The following is a 15,729-nucleotide window of genomic DNA, read 5'->3' on the forward strand; positions in this document are numbered from 1 at the left end:
ACAGATGTTGCAATACAGCTGGCACAGACGCACGAGAGTGGCTTCTGCTGCATTTCGTGGAAGTATGACTTGGAGGTTTTAATTCTGAGAATACGTTATTCTCAGCAGGGAGTGTCACGGTATTGGGCTTAAAAATGACTGAACAATCAAGGGTTTTTACCTGCCTGCAGGCCCTCTTGGATCATTGCTGAACCAAAAAGCTACCGTCAAAGCAAGAAAAACAATCCAAACACTTAAGAGCTTCTCAAAGTCTAAAGCTGTGACAAACAACGAGCTCTGTTGTGAGGCAAATCATGAAGCCTGCTTCTCTTCCTGATATGTAAAACCTCAAAAATGACAAATAAACATAGTAATAGCACAACGCCCAAAACATGGGATCTAAAAATCTGCTCTGTGAGGTTAGCTATAGCTGGGATTTCAACATACTGATAATTTTTCTATAAACAAGGCAAATTTACCAAGCGGTTATCTGATTATTTTTTTGATCGTGATGTAAATTATTAATTGGGATCCTTCACTTACCTTTAGTGTATGTGCAACAATGACTTGTATACACATATGAACAAATGTCACATATACGTCTGCTCACCGATACAATACCTTTAGGTGCTTTTATGTAATTTGTTACTCAAATGGAAAATTACACCAATGCTGTAATTACCCGTAAAAGAATGCACACACCGTGCAGATGGAACAGCTACCCTGAGTATGCAGTGGGCCAGCCTGTTGTTACTGCTTGTTCGCATTCCTCTGGTCCACAACACCAAATCATTATTCTACTCTGGTGATTCTGCTGCTTCAATATTTTTATTTTTACTATGGAAACAACAAAGTTGGTTTTTACACCCCTGACCAGCTTCTATGTCCCTGTCTAGTCTTGTCTAACTCTAACCCTCAGAGAGTCTCGTTCTTGTTCTCTAAAACCTTAAGAAGAATTACAGATTTGATCAACTGGTCTCTTAATGCAATTGACAGTCTCTGCTCGATGAGGAGCCTGGGTTCGGAAGAGCCCAAGTGTCCTGGAGGGACGTTTCCTGCCAGATACATGATGGATGGTGGCAGAAGTGGCACGTCGTGTGCCTGGCGGGACTGTTTATTGAGGACACTGAAGACATCTACCTATTCTGAACCGTGAGAACGGGGTTCTTGCTGATCGGAGCTGGCATAGCCCTGGCTTATCGGAAATTGAAGAAAGCGGTTACATCTTTTCAAAACCCCACAAGGCTAGCCGCTATGATTGAAGCGATGGGGAGGGCTGTAGGTACTCAGACTGTTCCTATGGAAGCAATATGTGAAAGGTCTTGGAGAAGCTCACGGCTCTTCAACGGGAAATTGATACACCTCCGGACCAGTAATGGACATTAAGACCTGCTCCCCCCCCTCCCAGCGGCGCCAGCTGGATACTTGAAGGCCGATGCTGACAAGAACAACAAAAAATTCTACCCTGACTCTCTCGCCCAGATTCCTCAAGGCCATCTGCGTAGGCTGTGGACTGTTTATATTTGCTTAATTGGGCAAAACGACACTTTCTGAAGGCTGACACGCATGCACACATGTACACTGACACAGATACACACTCACACCCCCCCTCCACGAATCCAACACCTCCCATCCGATGCAGACGGCGGATCAGCTTTGGATGCGCAGAGTTGGGGCGTCCCGGATACATTTTCTTTTTCCTTCTCAACTGCCCTTTTGTGTTATGCATTTCATTGTTTTCTTTATGCTGCCTTTTCTGACCTTTCTCCCCAATGTGATGTTTGTGTATTGTATGTATGGTTGGAAAGGTCCAATTTCGCTGCAGGTCAACTGCAAGTGACAAATAAAGGCAATCAATCAATCAATTCAGTCTTGCACAGACTATTAGTGTACCCATTCAAATAACTGGTAGTATCTGGCAACAACATAAAACGAAGCCAATTTCGTGCAGAATCAAAAGAAACAAGCACACACTTTTTCATCTACGTTACCAGTAAACTGTGCAATCAACTGATGTTTTTCGAGCACACAAATGCACAAGACAGATCAGTCCTACTAATTTACTAAAGAAGACATTTTTCCTAATGCATTTATCCTTCATTAATGTCATAGAGACATCTTTCTCAAGTGTACAAATCTGAATCATGTGCAAAGTCACGCAAGTAACTTAAAATAGATTTCTGCTCTTTCTGAGCCAACTTTTTAATAATCCATCCAATCCTCTGCTATTATAAAGCAAAATGTGATTATCCAGTTTCCTTTTACCCATTTCAGCTGTATGGCAACTCATTTTTATTTTAGTTGCAACCAGTTGAGTAACTACTGCCATATCTCCTGGTATTATCTCCTAATGGGTTTGTAGCTTTAAATCTATGCTAATGCTGCCCACTCACCTGTCAGGAACAGGTCTGTGAGCAACAATGCAGAGCGGCGGTTAATTTCCACTGGTTTCCATTGATGACAGCTTAACATGTCCCAACAGCTATCTTAGGAAGTTGCTTCTAATGTCATTCATGTATCACTTTGAGTGAAAGCCTGAATTGCATTTAGTTGCATTAATGGATCTAACACAAGATGACTGATGTGCATCTTTTTTAAGTTCCTCAGCTCAAACACTGTCTGACATCATCGTTTTCTAGCTAATGCGGGCCTGCTTCAGCTGCTTTTACTTTACTAGAAAACAGTTTTTATGTAAATATCTAATTGGCCTTTAAACCTAAATCATCTACCCTGGGAAATGTAGTTTTATTTTGTCACTTCAGCCATGGGTGGCATGGTGGTGTAGTGGTTAGCACCCCCCTGTCATCATCGCTGTGGCTGCGTGGGCATCTGTCAGGTACTCTGATTTCCTCCAACAGTCTAACGACATACATGTTAGGTTGACTGGTGATTCTAACTTGGCCTTGAAAGAGAGGAAGATAAAAGTAGTTGAAGTGCAAAGAATGAAGTGCTTTGAGTAAGACTGGAAAGGCACTATATAAATCTAAGTACAGATTCAGTCCTTTACTACAACAACAGTCACTGACATAAAAAACAAAAGCGAGAAACTTGGAACACAGACAATCGTGGAAGATGTGTGAAAGTTCAGAACTATGTGGAAGCATCTGATGTTGCATTATTTAATGGAGGGGGTCATTTAAGGTTCTTCTGATGTCTGTGGTTCTATATTTGAAGCCAACATCAAATCTTCATGGGAATTCAGTTCGGGTAACACAGTATACGTCTCAGGTTAACATTCCATCAGCCGTGATTGTCACCATTCCCATCGCTCTCATTATCATTCAAGCTTTTTCCTCAGTGAGTGACCACGTAATAGTGCCTGTCATCAGAGGCTAAAGCTCATTTAGTCTCATTGTGCTCCTTTTTAGAGGGAGACTGTGGACATAATAGAAGAGGTGAGCTGACAAGGGCTTCCTCTTTCCTGCCTCTATTACAAAACCATCAGCAGCCACATGAAACCTGACTGAGACTGAGGCGCTCTTGTCCAGAGGTAAAAACAAGTAAAAACACTCATCATTATGACCTAGAAGTCAGCTTTAGCAATGCAGCAGTAAAGCAATGTGGGGTTTTTTGTTGGAGATTCAGTTAGTGTCATATATTAATGACCATTTTCTTGCATTTGAACACAAAGGTTATGAAAGCATATTCATGACTAACATTGCTCGAAGTTGGTAGTGCTTTGAAAAACTGGCTCCTCAACACAACTCCCCACCCAGATGCCCAGAAAACACTAACCTGAACTAGTCTCCATGACTCTGCAATAATGGCGGCTTGAACTCTGTTTAGGGCAAAGCCATCGATCTCTTTTTTCAGAAGGACAGGTGCCTGGCCAACCTGCGTCAGGAGAAATCAGTTAAGTCAAGCCAAGCGCAGCAAAAGATCCTACAAGACAATTATGAATAATACAGCTTCATTCATGAAGCTTAGTAGTTGCAGGAAGCCACTGGTTGTTCATGTTAAGAAAACAAGCTTGTTGAGACTTGCTTGGAATAAAGTACGTAATCATTCACATGATCACAAACTGTTTGTTAAGATTTGTGGTGTAGCAGCTGTACTCAAGACTGTGACACAATGTCAAATACTGAAAATGGCCAGAACAACGTCAAACTAATGTGAAAAGAAAGCTAGGAGCTAGGCTTATCACCAGCACTTAATACATAGTATGACAACAGTATTGGTCTCCTAATCATAGCATGGGGTTTGGCTTCCTCGTGCTCTTAATTCACTGGTTATTCTGATTTCTTTTGAAATCTGTCCAACAAGTTCGGGCATAACAGGGCCCAGAAATGTGTAATCTTTTGCGTAAGATTTGTACCTTGGTCATCAGAGCATGGGTGGTGTCCATAACGGCTGCTGCTGTCTCTGGGTGAGGTACCAGCTCCACCAGTTTTACATAGTAGGGTGGGTTTACCTGGGGAGAGCAAAACGAACACATATTATGTTGTGTTTACTTCACTGATATGTAGGATCTGGTCTTAAGTAACACTTCCTCAGGAAAGCAGTAGTAACAAACAAAGCTGGACACTCAACTGTTGATTTTGCCTCATCATCGTCCTCCAACAGTGAAAGTATCATCTCAGTGCATGACAGAGCACTTTGATACGGTGTTAGCATACTACAGTGTACGCTATTCTCATTACAGCTTTAAGACTGACAATCTAAAATGATGATAATGATTAGACACATTAAGGACAGCAAAATGTTTATTGAGACAGAAATTAAGTACGGTGGTAAACTATAGGTTATACAGCTCCCCATCGGGCCCGTTTACACCAGTGGTGGTGTTTCCACCAGCTTCCACCACCTGTGAAGCAAACTGACCTTTAATTGACCCTCACTTTTTTCTTAAAGTCAGCATTTACAGAAACAAAAGTGCTTCATCAAACCACCTGTTTGCATAGTTTAAATATCTAGAAAGTCTATGTGTTTGGCTGCTTCCATTTACCACCAGCTTGTTTTAGGCAATGATAACAAGTTATTTAAAAAGCAGCCACCTCGCTAGTTAGTCTAAAGATGGGCATATCATGTTTACTCACGTATAGCAAACTGAACAATCTCTAATTTTTATGTTTGTTTTTAATGCTCAATTTACACAAAAATTGTAAATTTATTTGAATGTCGAATGTCATTGAGTGAAATAAAAACTTGATCCCCAAGCAAAACATGACTTAGAACTAGCCAGCCCTTCTTAGCAAGTACAGTGGTAAGAGGTTTTGTGTGGTTGGTCACCAGGTTTGCACACATCTCAGGAGGGATTTTGGACCACTCGTCTTTACAGAAATTTTAGGAATCCGTTACTTTTTTTTGGCTCAAAGCAACCCCAAAATAATCAGCTTTCATATTTTTTCAATCTAGAGAGACAAAAAGAACACTGTTTATACTGCCCCATGATCATAACAGGCTGTTTATACACTGAAGGCAATCATCTACACCAAATTAACACCAATATTCCCAAAGGGCAGTCCCTCCATCTACAGTGATACAGTTCCACCACTGATGATTTAGCAAAGCTCATGATATACATGCTTGATTTACTGATATCCTCAAAACATCATTGCCACAGCACATGAGCAAGCAGAAGAAACGCAGGGAGAGAAACAGCTAGAAGATAAAAATTATAAACAAGTCCATCTGGCTCATGAGTTCAGGTGAACCATGTTTACCTCCATCAGTTAGGTCATGTTTTTGGTAGCGTTTGTGAGTGTCATTCTGTCTGTGCGCATGACGGCTTGAAAGGTTTCGAATGTATTCTGAAAACTTTGTAGGGGTTTAGAGTGGGGTTAACAATTCATTGAAATGTGGCTTTCATCCACCAAACTCTTCAAGGTCAACTCAATGATTTATTGGTTGAAAATTGACAAAAAGCCTTACAACTACTTACAAGTGTGGTGTGCATTGTAACATACAGAAAGTAATGTGTAAAAATTTATCAAGAATTTTAAAAATTCAAAACATTCTTAGAAAAATTTGGCATATGCTCATATCATAAACCAGTCATAACAAAAGCACTCAATGTTTTTGTAAACAGATGTCACTAGTATGTTGTGGAGTACGGTCAAGTCTAAACAGAAACACTCTGCATGGATAAGCTAAATGCAAGTCTAATGTAATCTTTGTGCAATGTTTTGTATAAACAAAAGTGCTCAGCTGTTCTGACCCATTAATGTGTTTGGCTATTCATAGTATACTGCAAGCAAAATTTGTTGTGGTGCATTTACATTGATTGATTGATTGCGGTTGGGATAGCCTGTAAATATTACCAGATCCATTAGTACTTCAATGGAAACTCATAAATCTGCCTCAGTATGGGAGCACAAGAAGGTGTGACTGAAGTCTAGACTTTCAGCTTCAGGTGAAGGGATTTCAAAACTGTGAGGTCTAACTCTTCACTAGTAATTATCCTGATCCCAAGCCTTTGTTGTGAAAGTATGTTTTCTTTTTATTGTTCTCCAAATTATTCTCTTGACAATCAGGAAACAAACTAAATAATTTTAACTGACACACATAAAAAAACTTTTTTTTCCAACAAGAAATTTCTTCTTGTTTTTCTCCCAAACACAGAATCAGAGTTAGCCTCGTCACCAATCACAAGTCAGACGTCAGAAGGCTAATAAAAATACTTTCATAACCATTTAGGAATTACACACATTTTTCCACAATGAAATCCCTCCATGTCCCAGTTCAGAAGTGTTTTTTCTCTGTCTCAAACTCTCATCATTTTCCTGCTTCTCTTCAGTAATCAAACCTCGTTCGCAAACTTCTCCCTCTTTTCTGTCATGACCCTGACCCCTGTGAAGGTAATCTATTTATCAGACAGTCAACACACACTTGATCCTGTGTGGTTCATGTAGTTCATGGCTGTCAGCTCACTTGGCTTTCTTCTATAGTGTGTCTTCCTCCCTGAGCCTGGTTCTGCATGAGGTTGTTTTCTGTTAAAAGGGTGTTTTTCCTTCCCACTGTCGCCAGGTGCTTGCTCATATAGGGTTGCCTTATTGTTGAGGTTTTCAAAGTGTATTGATGTGACTGTTGTTGTGATTTTGTGCCATTTTAAATCTGAATTCTAAAACTGACCTTATATTTGGCATTGATCATTCAAAATGTTGATTATTGCTGAAAAATCCTGTATTGTGCTACATCTCCACTTGTAATTAAGTTTGTTCAGTTTCTCTTTTTCATCAGAAATGCAGAGTGATCCCTTGTGAATTGGATTTCGCCAATCTGATATTCAACCGAACTAGATCTCTTTGTTTATCTCTTTATTGAAATTTAACTTGTTCCACTGTGAAATAATCGGTAGCTTGCATTCACAGGCCTTCACCATGCCTGCCAGATCATGTGGTATGGTGTGGATCATGATTTGTGCCTTCCCTTCCTCATGCACTTCCCTTTGTTCTTCTACTAGTTAATCTTGGTTTTATCGGTTCAAAGAATCTTTTTCTAGAACTAGTCTGGCTTTATTAGAGACTATTAGGCAAAGTTTAAAGTGGTCTTCTTGAGCATAAACAGTGGTTTTTCATTATCTCTTGCTGTGAATCCACTGTATTTACATTCATTAAGGCCGCTCTTGATTTTGACAAAGATACACCTACGTCCTTGAGATTTTTTCTTGCCTTAGCTAGTTGTGTGAAAGTTTTTGTCTTAATCATGGAAAAAATTCTGTCATCATCCCTTGAAGTTTTTTACATGTTCTTTCAGAGCTTTGTTTTACAGAGCTGGTCAGAGGATTTCTTCTTTTTTAAAATGTTTAAGATTGGGGTTTTTTTTTACCACTCTTAAAGCTTTTGCTTTTTCTCTGAAAAGTGGGATTATTAACTTAATGATGGCCTCCTTCACTTGCATCGACATGTCTTTGGACTCCTTACTGACAGCACCACTGAGCATCAACCACATACTCATTCAACACTTGGACTCAACTCTATTCCTTTTATCTTCTTAATTTGTCATAACATAATCATAAAACAAGTCACATGGCAATGAATGGGCTCATGATTTACACACTCAATTACTTTTGAGCCGTAAAAATGGAGGGATTACAAAATAAGTAAGTAATTCTTAATGATTAATGCAATTTTTTTGGTCAATATCAACACCTTAACCGGATTTTAATTGCTTCATTTCAAGCTCACTGAGTTTGTGCACCATATCGCTGTGAGGAAACTTACAGACCTGGCTGTAGATGACTGATGATGAATTATGGGCTGGCGTGCAGGTTAATACACTGTGTACAGTTTACACCACAGTACCTGGAAATGCCTGAGCATATGAAGTACTAACCGGATGAGAGACGAGGCAGCGACTCCTATTCTGCACTTTAGAAAAGACTTTGCTGGGCACTAGGCAGGACGTGGAGCTGCTCAGGATGACGTCTTTTCCCACAAAACGCTCCATGTCATGGAAGATGCTTTGCTTTACCTCCAGCTGCTCAAATACACATTCCTGGGAAAACACAAAAAATACATAAACGCAGGTAAGGTGTGAAAGCCAAATATTATTTTCTATAATGCTATAAGTAAACATTATCTCAACCCAAAGTCAGTGAAGCATCCCACTGAATATGAAACATGTAGTCATAGCAACAATCAAATTATTTATTACAGCTATTAATTTCTATAATTTGGATGAACTGCTGCTTTGACTCTGTAATTTCTGATGTCAACCTTTCTTTGACAATAGCAAAGACAAAACCATCATAACAATAAAGAAACATTTAATATTTGTTTCTTAGTGTTAAACTTGAATCTACCACTGTCCACAGCTTTGGGGAATGTACTAAGGGAAATGTGTTAAAAGTCATGCAGTTAACATCTTAAACACTGAAATTAAACCAGTTTGGCTCTTAAACTACCTGCTTAACGTCACTTCACAGTGATGAAAACCGGTACTCTTCATTTGCAATCTTTCTCATCCTGGACGCAAAACTGCAAAAACTGGCTGAACAACCTCAGTATACCTCACATATTCGCATTATAATGAAAGGCTCTGCTAAAAGGATTTGTGCTAAAACACAAGTAATAACCTAATCTACACTAATTCTAATGACAATATTAGCTTTTTTAGTTTGTTTTTTAGTCCAAAGTGGTCCCAGTGGCAACAGGAGTTGGGAGGTGTAACCCCAAAACTGAAAGAGTGGCCCCAGCAGATTCCAGGCACAACATCAGAGTCTTTTAACAGAAGAGTTGAGTCCTAGGAACAGCACAGGCCTCAAACCTCAGTTTCCTTAAATAGAATGGATGGTCATGGCAGGCTCACTGGGATGCTGATTCACAGGAATCTAATACTGTTTACTTATTCCATCTAAGCTAAACCAATGTAAACAGAAATGTGTTGTTTTTTTTGGTTTTTTTTTTGTTTTCAACTGTCACCAGGAGGCCCCATAACTTCCTTGTCTTTTTACTGGATTGTGTGGCAATTGGATAAACCCTGTTTACTGTAACTGTGTTGTTTGAGCTGCCAACGTAACATGACACCACAAACTCAGTCTCACAAAACAAGTACAGTTATAAGATGTCTACTTGATCATTTTTATGTTTGTCAGCTCTCTTTTAGATAGAACCAAGCCTTCCCTGGTTTGGACCCAGAAACTGCTAAACCAGTCCATGCCCTTTAGGCTCTTGGTCTTTCTGGCTATGAATGACATAAAGGATGGGGAAGATTGGAAGATATATGATTTTAAAAGCTCATGTGTGTAAATGTTAACTTATACTAATAAGAAACGCCAATAAGTGAATACTTGGCATTTCCTGATGTGGAAAAGACCTCCAGTATGACCCCTAACAGAGACACAAATCCCTGTGGCGTTGTGGCAGGAATAGCATCTGGTGTAAAAATCTGCTAAATCAAACATGAAGAACTACCTCCTCTCATGAAACCTTTGGGAATAAGGGAGCAGCCAAAAGTAGCTCTTTCTAGTCATCTGTAAGTTGGACTATTCCCATTATCATTTGTCTCCAGTTTTGCATCTTTCTCAAAGCTCAAGTTTTCTTCAGTTCTGGCCAAACTTCATTGTAAACAAGCCACACTAACCTATTTCTGTGCATGAAAGGGACATATAAAGAAATCTGGACAGCTTAAGTACTTAAGCACCCTTCAGGTCTGCTCCCCCTGTTCCACCAAGCCTTACACTAATCGTCAAAAAACAGTTAGGCAAGTTACTGATCTGTAGCCAAGTGACTAATAAAGCCTCCCGTAAATATTCTCATCTTCTCCCAGATCAATAGTAGAGTGAAACTTACAGGTGGTCAGATGATGTCATGCTATCAGGACGTATGTACCTAACGGTGCTCTCGGGAAACTGCATATTTCTATGCAGCATTTCCCTGTTCCTGAGTCCACAATTGTTCCTTGTTGGAAGGAACTCAGCGCAGTGAGTATTGATTTTATTTGACTCTACCTGCCTCTGTGCACTCTGATCACATCTACTGTGAAGAAGAGCTCCATTGTCTACTTTAGCAGTTTCTAGCTGGCGAGCATTTTTCTGGCATAAAAGGTTGACTTCAAACTGTATTTTAAGTGACTGTGACTGTGTTTACATAAGCACAGTGTCCAATGTTGATTGTGTGTTTGTGCTCATTTATAATTTGACATAGATGAGTGATTTTTAATGAAACGTCTTTCATTAGTATGACAACACTTCTTATAACAAACTCCATCTGACTTTTTTGTCAAAGAAAAGCTCCACGTCACAATTTATAATAGCAATAACAGCAAGAATCTAGAAGCATTCTGCATTGTATGGTAGATGTCTCAATAATTTCCTTCAAGCACATTTTTACAGAAATGAAAAAAAGAAAAAAACAAATCAAAAGTCTCTTTTTGACAGTAAGGCTCAGGGAGCATATCCATCAGACTCGACTGGCTGAGTTGAGCATGGTGACGCAACAAAGACAACCAATGCAGGAGGAAAGAGGAAAACTCAACAGATTATGAAAAGTATGAGTTCTGAAATGTTCAAGGTTTTTAGAAAGCATTTTACTTTGGCCAAATGGGTAAATTCTTATGGTCACATTGAGAAAGCTGCTCTGATTCAAGGTAAACAACTAAATCTGTAATAAATAACAGATTAATTCTGGGCTATTTTTAAATGAGTAATCGATATTACTCAGTTCATATTCCTTTATTGCAGTTATATTAAGCCATTATATTTCTATGACTTTGCCTTTGGTGACAGACAGAAAGTGTGAGTTAGCAGCGCAGGGAAATGACACGCAGCAAAGAACCAGCCAGCTTGGTGTCCAACCATGAATTTGTAGCTAAAAGCATGAACGAGTGTGTGATATGTCCCCTAACCACTTAGCCATCAGGTTAAACGAGTTGCTTAACAAACGGTAAAACATTCCTTGCTACTGAACCGCAAATAAAGAGAGAAACTAGTGTGAACTCTCAGTACTCATTTTTTGATAGGTTCATTATATTCAGCATCCCTAGAGTTAAAAATTTATACCTCGGTTTTACCTCCTTTATGACAGACATGTACTCTATATGTGCATGCTGCCATTAGAATCAGTTCACACACTGATGGACTGACAGTAGCTGCTCAGAGGGCTTGACCTCATAACAACCATCATAATCATCATCTTCTCCTCCTCCTAGCTGTGCCTCTATATAGAGGCTCAGTGTTCTCCATGCTGAGAGAGGGCCAGCCAGTCTCACTTTCAAAATCTACCATCATCCTTGCCCACCTTTATTAGTGGAGAGTCGTCTGAATACAAGTACCTTGGAGTTATGTTTGCTGGCAGACTGAAATGCAACTCTTGGACTGACTGCTTGTGTAGTGAGAGACAGCACAGAACATATTTTTGAGGACATTTTATCCTTTAAGGTGGATTCTAAAATGCTTCTGAGGTGCAGAAAAACAAGCAATTAGAAGGACAGTAACAATTTCTAGTAAGATGTTGGGAACCTCATTACCAAGCTCAGCAAGCATTTATCGGGACTATTTATGGAGCAAGGCAAATACTGTGAGTGATATGAGGATTTGACTCTTCCACTGAACTACTAAAACCTGCATGGTGCTAATGTTCCCCAATAAAACAGGTCCAAACTGTCTTTTACTCCCCAATCCATCAAACGTCCGAACACAAGCAACACACAGGTTGCCTAACTGTTCTGGCCACAGTCATCCTTAAGATCCAAGAAGAAGAGTAAAGGTGTCCGTATACAGTGTGTGCTTTGTGTCTTATGTTGATACAGTTATTTTTATGTGGTTTATACAAATCTCAGGTGACTCTGAAATCACAATGCAATCACATTTACCCATAAGGACAAGTAAATGCATTAGTTTTTTTGCTCAGTAATGTACTGACCACTGATATACTATGAAGCTATCCGAGTAAATGAAGAGAAACAAAAAAGTTTGGAATCCACGTGTTAAGCAACTGAAGGAACTGAAGTGTTATTATGCAAAACATCTCCATATTACTGTATGATATCACAACCCTATGTACGACAGGAATATTAGTCTAAGTTCAAAATGTGACGTGAGAATGTCACGAAATATGTCAAATGAAATTATGCTGCACCTCCTTGGGGGGTAAATGTGTAATAACAAAGCCAGAACGTATTGACCTGAGAGTGTAATAACCATTCCTTTAACGCTGCTTTGTTTAAACTATGTGAACCAATAAATGAACAAAAACTACAGTGTTTCCACTGAGTCACACACCACATACTTTTGAAAAGACCCACGCCACAGTGAAGAGAAGCCCCGTGTCTCATCAAAGTCTGCCAACATCCACAAAACAAATGTCCGTACGTGTGTGATGGAGCAAGTGGTTAACGAAAAAATAAACAAATCACCAGAGAGCAATGTTGTTTCCATTGGTTTTACGATTTAGGCCAACGAGATATAACAGCATGTATTTGTGCTGTCAGCGGTCTGTGTTACCTGCACAAAGAAGGCTCCATCCAGTGCCTGAGACAGGTCATCGTAACTGCTGAGAAGGGCAAGTTGCTGCGCAGCAGACAGCTCCCCTCGCAGCATGTGGGCTTCCTCCAGCTCCACCAGCTGTTTCCTGAGGGACAGAAACTGCAGTTAACACACACACACACAATGCATGAACAAACTGCCCTCTATCATGACATTTTCAATTTGAAAAGAATCATTACCACAGGCTTATTATATAAGTAGTAGTAGAATGTAGTAGAATGAAGACTTTGGAAGAAATGAACAGATGTGTTAGGTGTGTTATTATCAGCCAAAAGAAGTGGTTCTAATATAACACAAAGCAGACAATGCTTCAAATATGGATACTGCTACAAAGAAGCTAGAGATTCTAAAGTGTCTGCTCTGTACACATTTCCATCTCAGCAGCAAAGAAGATTTAGACACTCAGCACAGTTTCAGTGGGGATAGAGTATGTCACAAACTTCACCGACTCACTGTATGAAAGTATGTATTGTATTGGAGTATTGTGCAAATTTCTCTAACGAGGCATATGTTTTTTACTTTGGCCTTTCATGCAGAAAAGAATAATAAAACAATAAATATTCTGGTTTATAGATCGGTCTGACAACCTAAAATGAGGTGCAGGTTTCAAAGGAGACCGTGTAGTCTGCTGCAAATCCTGTTACGCTGTCTTAACAGTAACAGTGATGACACTTTTAAGGTGTGGAGTACATACCACCACCTTTTTGCTCTTACTCATCTCTTCTCTTAATATGTTACAGAATGTGGCAGTTACATAACACTGTATCACATGAGTCAGGAAGATATCTTCCTTTGAAAAACAATTAAAGTAATTTAGACTAAGTGACGGTTTATGAAAACAGGGTACACAACAGAGAGCAGTCTAGCTTGTTCAGCAGGAAATCACTCACAAAGGGACCCTGAAATTTTATTCAATGACACCCTCTACTGTTCATATAAACAAATACATCTGATAGGCAGTGACATGTACTTAGAGGGAGAGTTACATTCATGAAATACTGGTATAGAGATTAAGGTATTAAGGTTTTTATAGCTTAAGGCACTGTGACTTTCTACAGCACTTTCATTAAAAACTCAGCGTCATTCCACAGTAATGTTTAACCACTAATAGCCAGGCTGTGAACATGTGTTTATTCATATGTGCTCACAGTAGGAGCCAACTGCTGATCATGCGGTATTCATATATGGCTTCTCTGTAAGCACTGAAAGGAAGAACAGGTTACATTTTAGACAGGGTGTCTCTAACTCATCAGGGCAGAGAAGCCCTTAGTGTCAGTGTTTCCTTTAGGTTTTGCAGGCACCAGACAGAAGTTTAGCTTCTGTAATGTATATTTTTATATTTTTGATGATATATATATATATATATATATATATATATATATGTATATATATATATATATATATATGTATATGTGTGTGTGTGTGTGTTTTTGTTTTTACTTAGAATTACATCTGGGTTAAAAACAAATTTCTGTTGACGATAATGCAGTTAAGACTGAAGAAGTTTGTCTGTGTAACCCAGATGGGTCTTTAAGTTGAGCAGTAGAACTCACTTGATCTCTGTGATGGCCTTGGCAGACTGTCCTGGTTGGTTGTCATAGATCTTCACATTGTAGCCTCCACTGACAAACAGCATAGCCCAGGAGCGGCCTATCAGCCCACTAGAACAGGAAGAAAATCACATGGTAACAGACATAAAACATAAACCCCAATAAGCAGACTTAAAAAACAAAATCAAGGCAAGGGCTGAATGTTGTTTTTCAGTAAAGTCCAGTAAAATCACACAGCACTAAAGTGCTGACAGTGTGCCTGTCTGCTTGCTGACACCAGCTTCATTTTCCTGTCTTCCTCTCATGTTTTGACATGTAACCAGAAGTGAAGTGTAAATCCACTGTGAATGTTTTCTCAATCCCTTCGCCATCCATCTAAATATTATTGCAATGTTAACACACAAAGATTACCCCCTAAAACGTATGGCAACATAAGTGAAGAACTGTGAGGTTCAGTGCTTGCTTTGCAAGTTTAAGAGAGGTGACTTCAGAGGCACTGCCATGTTTAATGAACAGGGTTCAGAAGACAGGTTCAATTTAAAGTCTCTAAAATCACACAGCTATAAACCTTCACGCTGTCGTGAAGGTTTATAACGTGTCTGTAATAAACAGGATTATTCACAAATTCATTCTGACTGAAAACACAAGACAAGCGTTCATTCAGAACAGTCCTGTTTATGTCGTGAGCAACAGTATGATGCACACAATGCAGTCACCAAAATAAAATTACATGCACTGATACTGCAAACTACAGCTTTCAACCAGTTTTTCATTCAACAAAGCAACTTTCGTTTCAATTTCATGAATATAGGTCAGGGCTAGCACGGTTGCATCATTTTACAACGCAAAATACATTGTTATCTCGCTCACCTGCCAATCACAGTTATAATCTTCATGTCAGAAGCGTTATAATGTTATGACACCAGCTAAAACTTAACTTACAAGCTTTCTGTTGCGCCGCCCCCCTTGACAGTCACGCTGACCGTGCTGTACGGTGACCTAGAAGGACCAAAGAAGGCAAACGAGCGCACAAAGCTTGTTTTCCTTGAAATGAGCTATAAAGAAACCCACAAACTATTAATTGTAACTTTTTATAAATAATACATACTATGTATGTAAGTATTTAAAAATAATTTTGAGAATACGAAGAAGAAATTAGTTGTAGCGTTATAGTGTATCCTAGCAACGAACGAGCGCAACTTCAACCAATTAGGTTGAGGCCAGACGACGATGGACGCGTGAAAAACCAATCAGAGGTTTGAAAAGGAAACTGTC

At 39.3% G+C, this 15,729-nt stretch overlaps 1 protein-coding gene across 2 annotated transcripts in view; it reads right to left on the bottom strand.

Annotated features, from left to right (window-relative positions):
* cryl1 (crystallin, lambda 1) overlaps window positions 1-15,640 on the bottom strand; it is a 30,335-nt gene extending 14,695 nt beyond the window's left edge. Inside the window, exons 1-6 of one of the 2 annotated variants that reach the window (XM_006793616.3) lie at window positions 15,397-15,640; window positions 14,458-14,565; window positions 12,863-12,989; window positions 8,254-8,415; window positions 4,295-4,390; window positions 3,715-3,813 (exon numbers count right to left, since the gene is read on the bottom strand). In XM_006793616.3, coding sequence (XP_006793679.1) covers window positions 3,715-3,813; window positions 4,295-4,390; window positions 8,254-8,415; window positions 12,863-12,989; window positions 14,458-14,540 — 567 coding nt within the window. In that variant the 5' untranslated portion in view covers window positions 14,541-14,565; window positions 15,397-15,640. Of the gene's footprint in view, window positions 1-3,714; window positions 3,814-4,294; window positions 4,391-8,253; window positions 8,416-12,862; window positions 12,990-14,457; window positions 14,566-15,324 lie in introns of both variants that reach the window. The other variant, XM_006793615.2, reaches the window with a different exon arrangement.
* Between the last annotated feature and the right edge of the window lie 89 nt (window positions 15,641-15,729).

The sequence above is a fragment of the Neolamprologus brichardi genome, chromosome 16 (assembly GCF_056152115.1).
Source record: "Neolamprologus brichardi isolate AB-2024 chromosome 16, ASM5615211v1, whole genome shotgun sequence".
In the NCBI taxonomy this organism is placed as follows: domain Eukaryota; kingdom Metazoa; phylum Chordata; class Actinopteri; order Cichliformes; family Cichlidae; genus Neolamprologus; species Neolamprologus brichardi.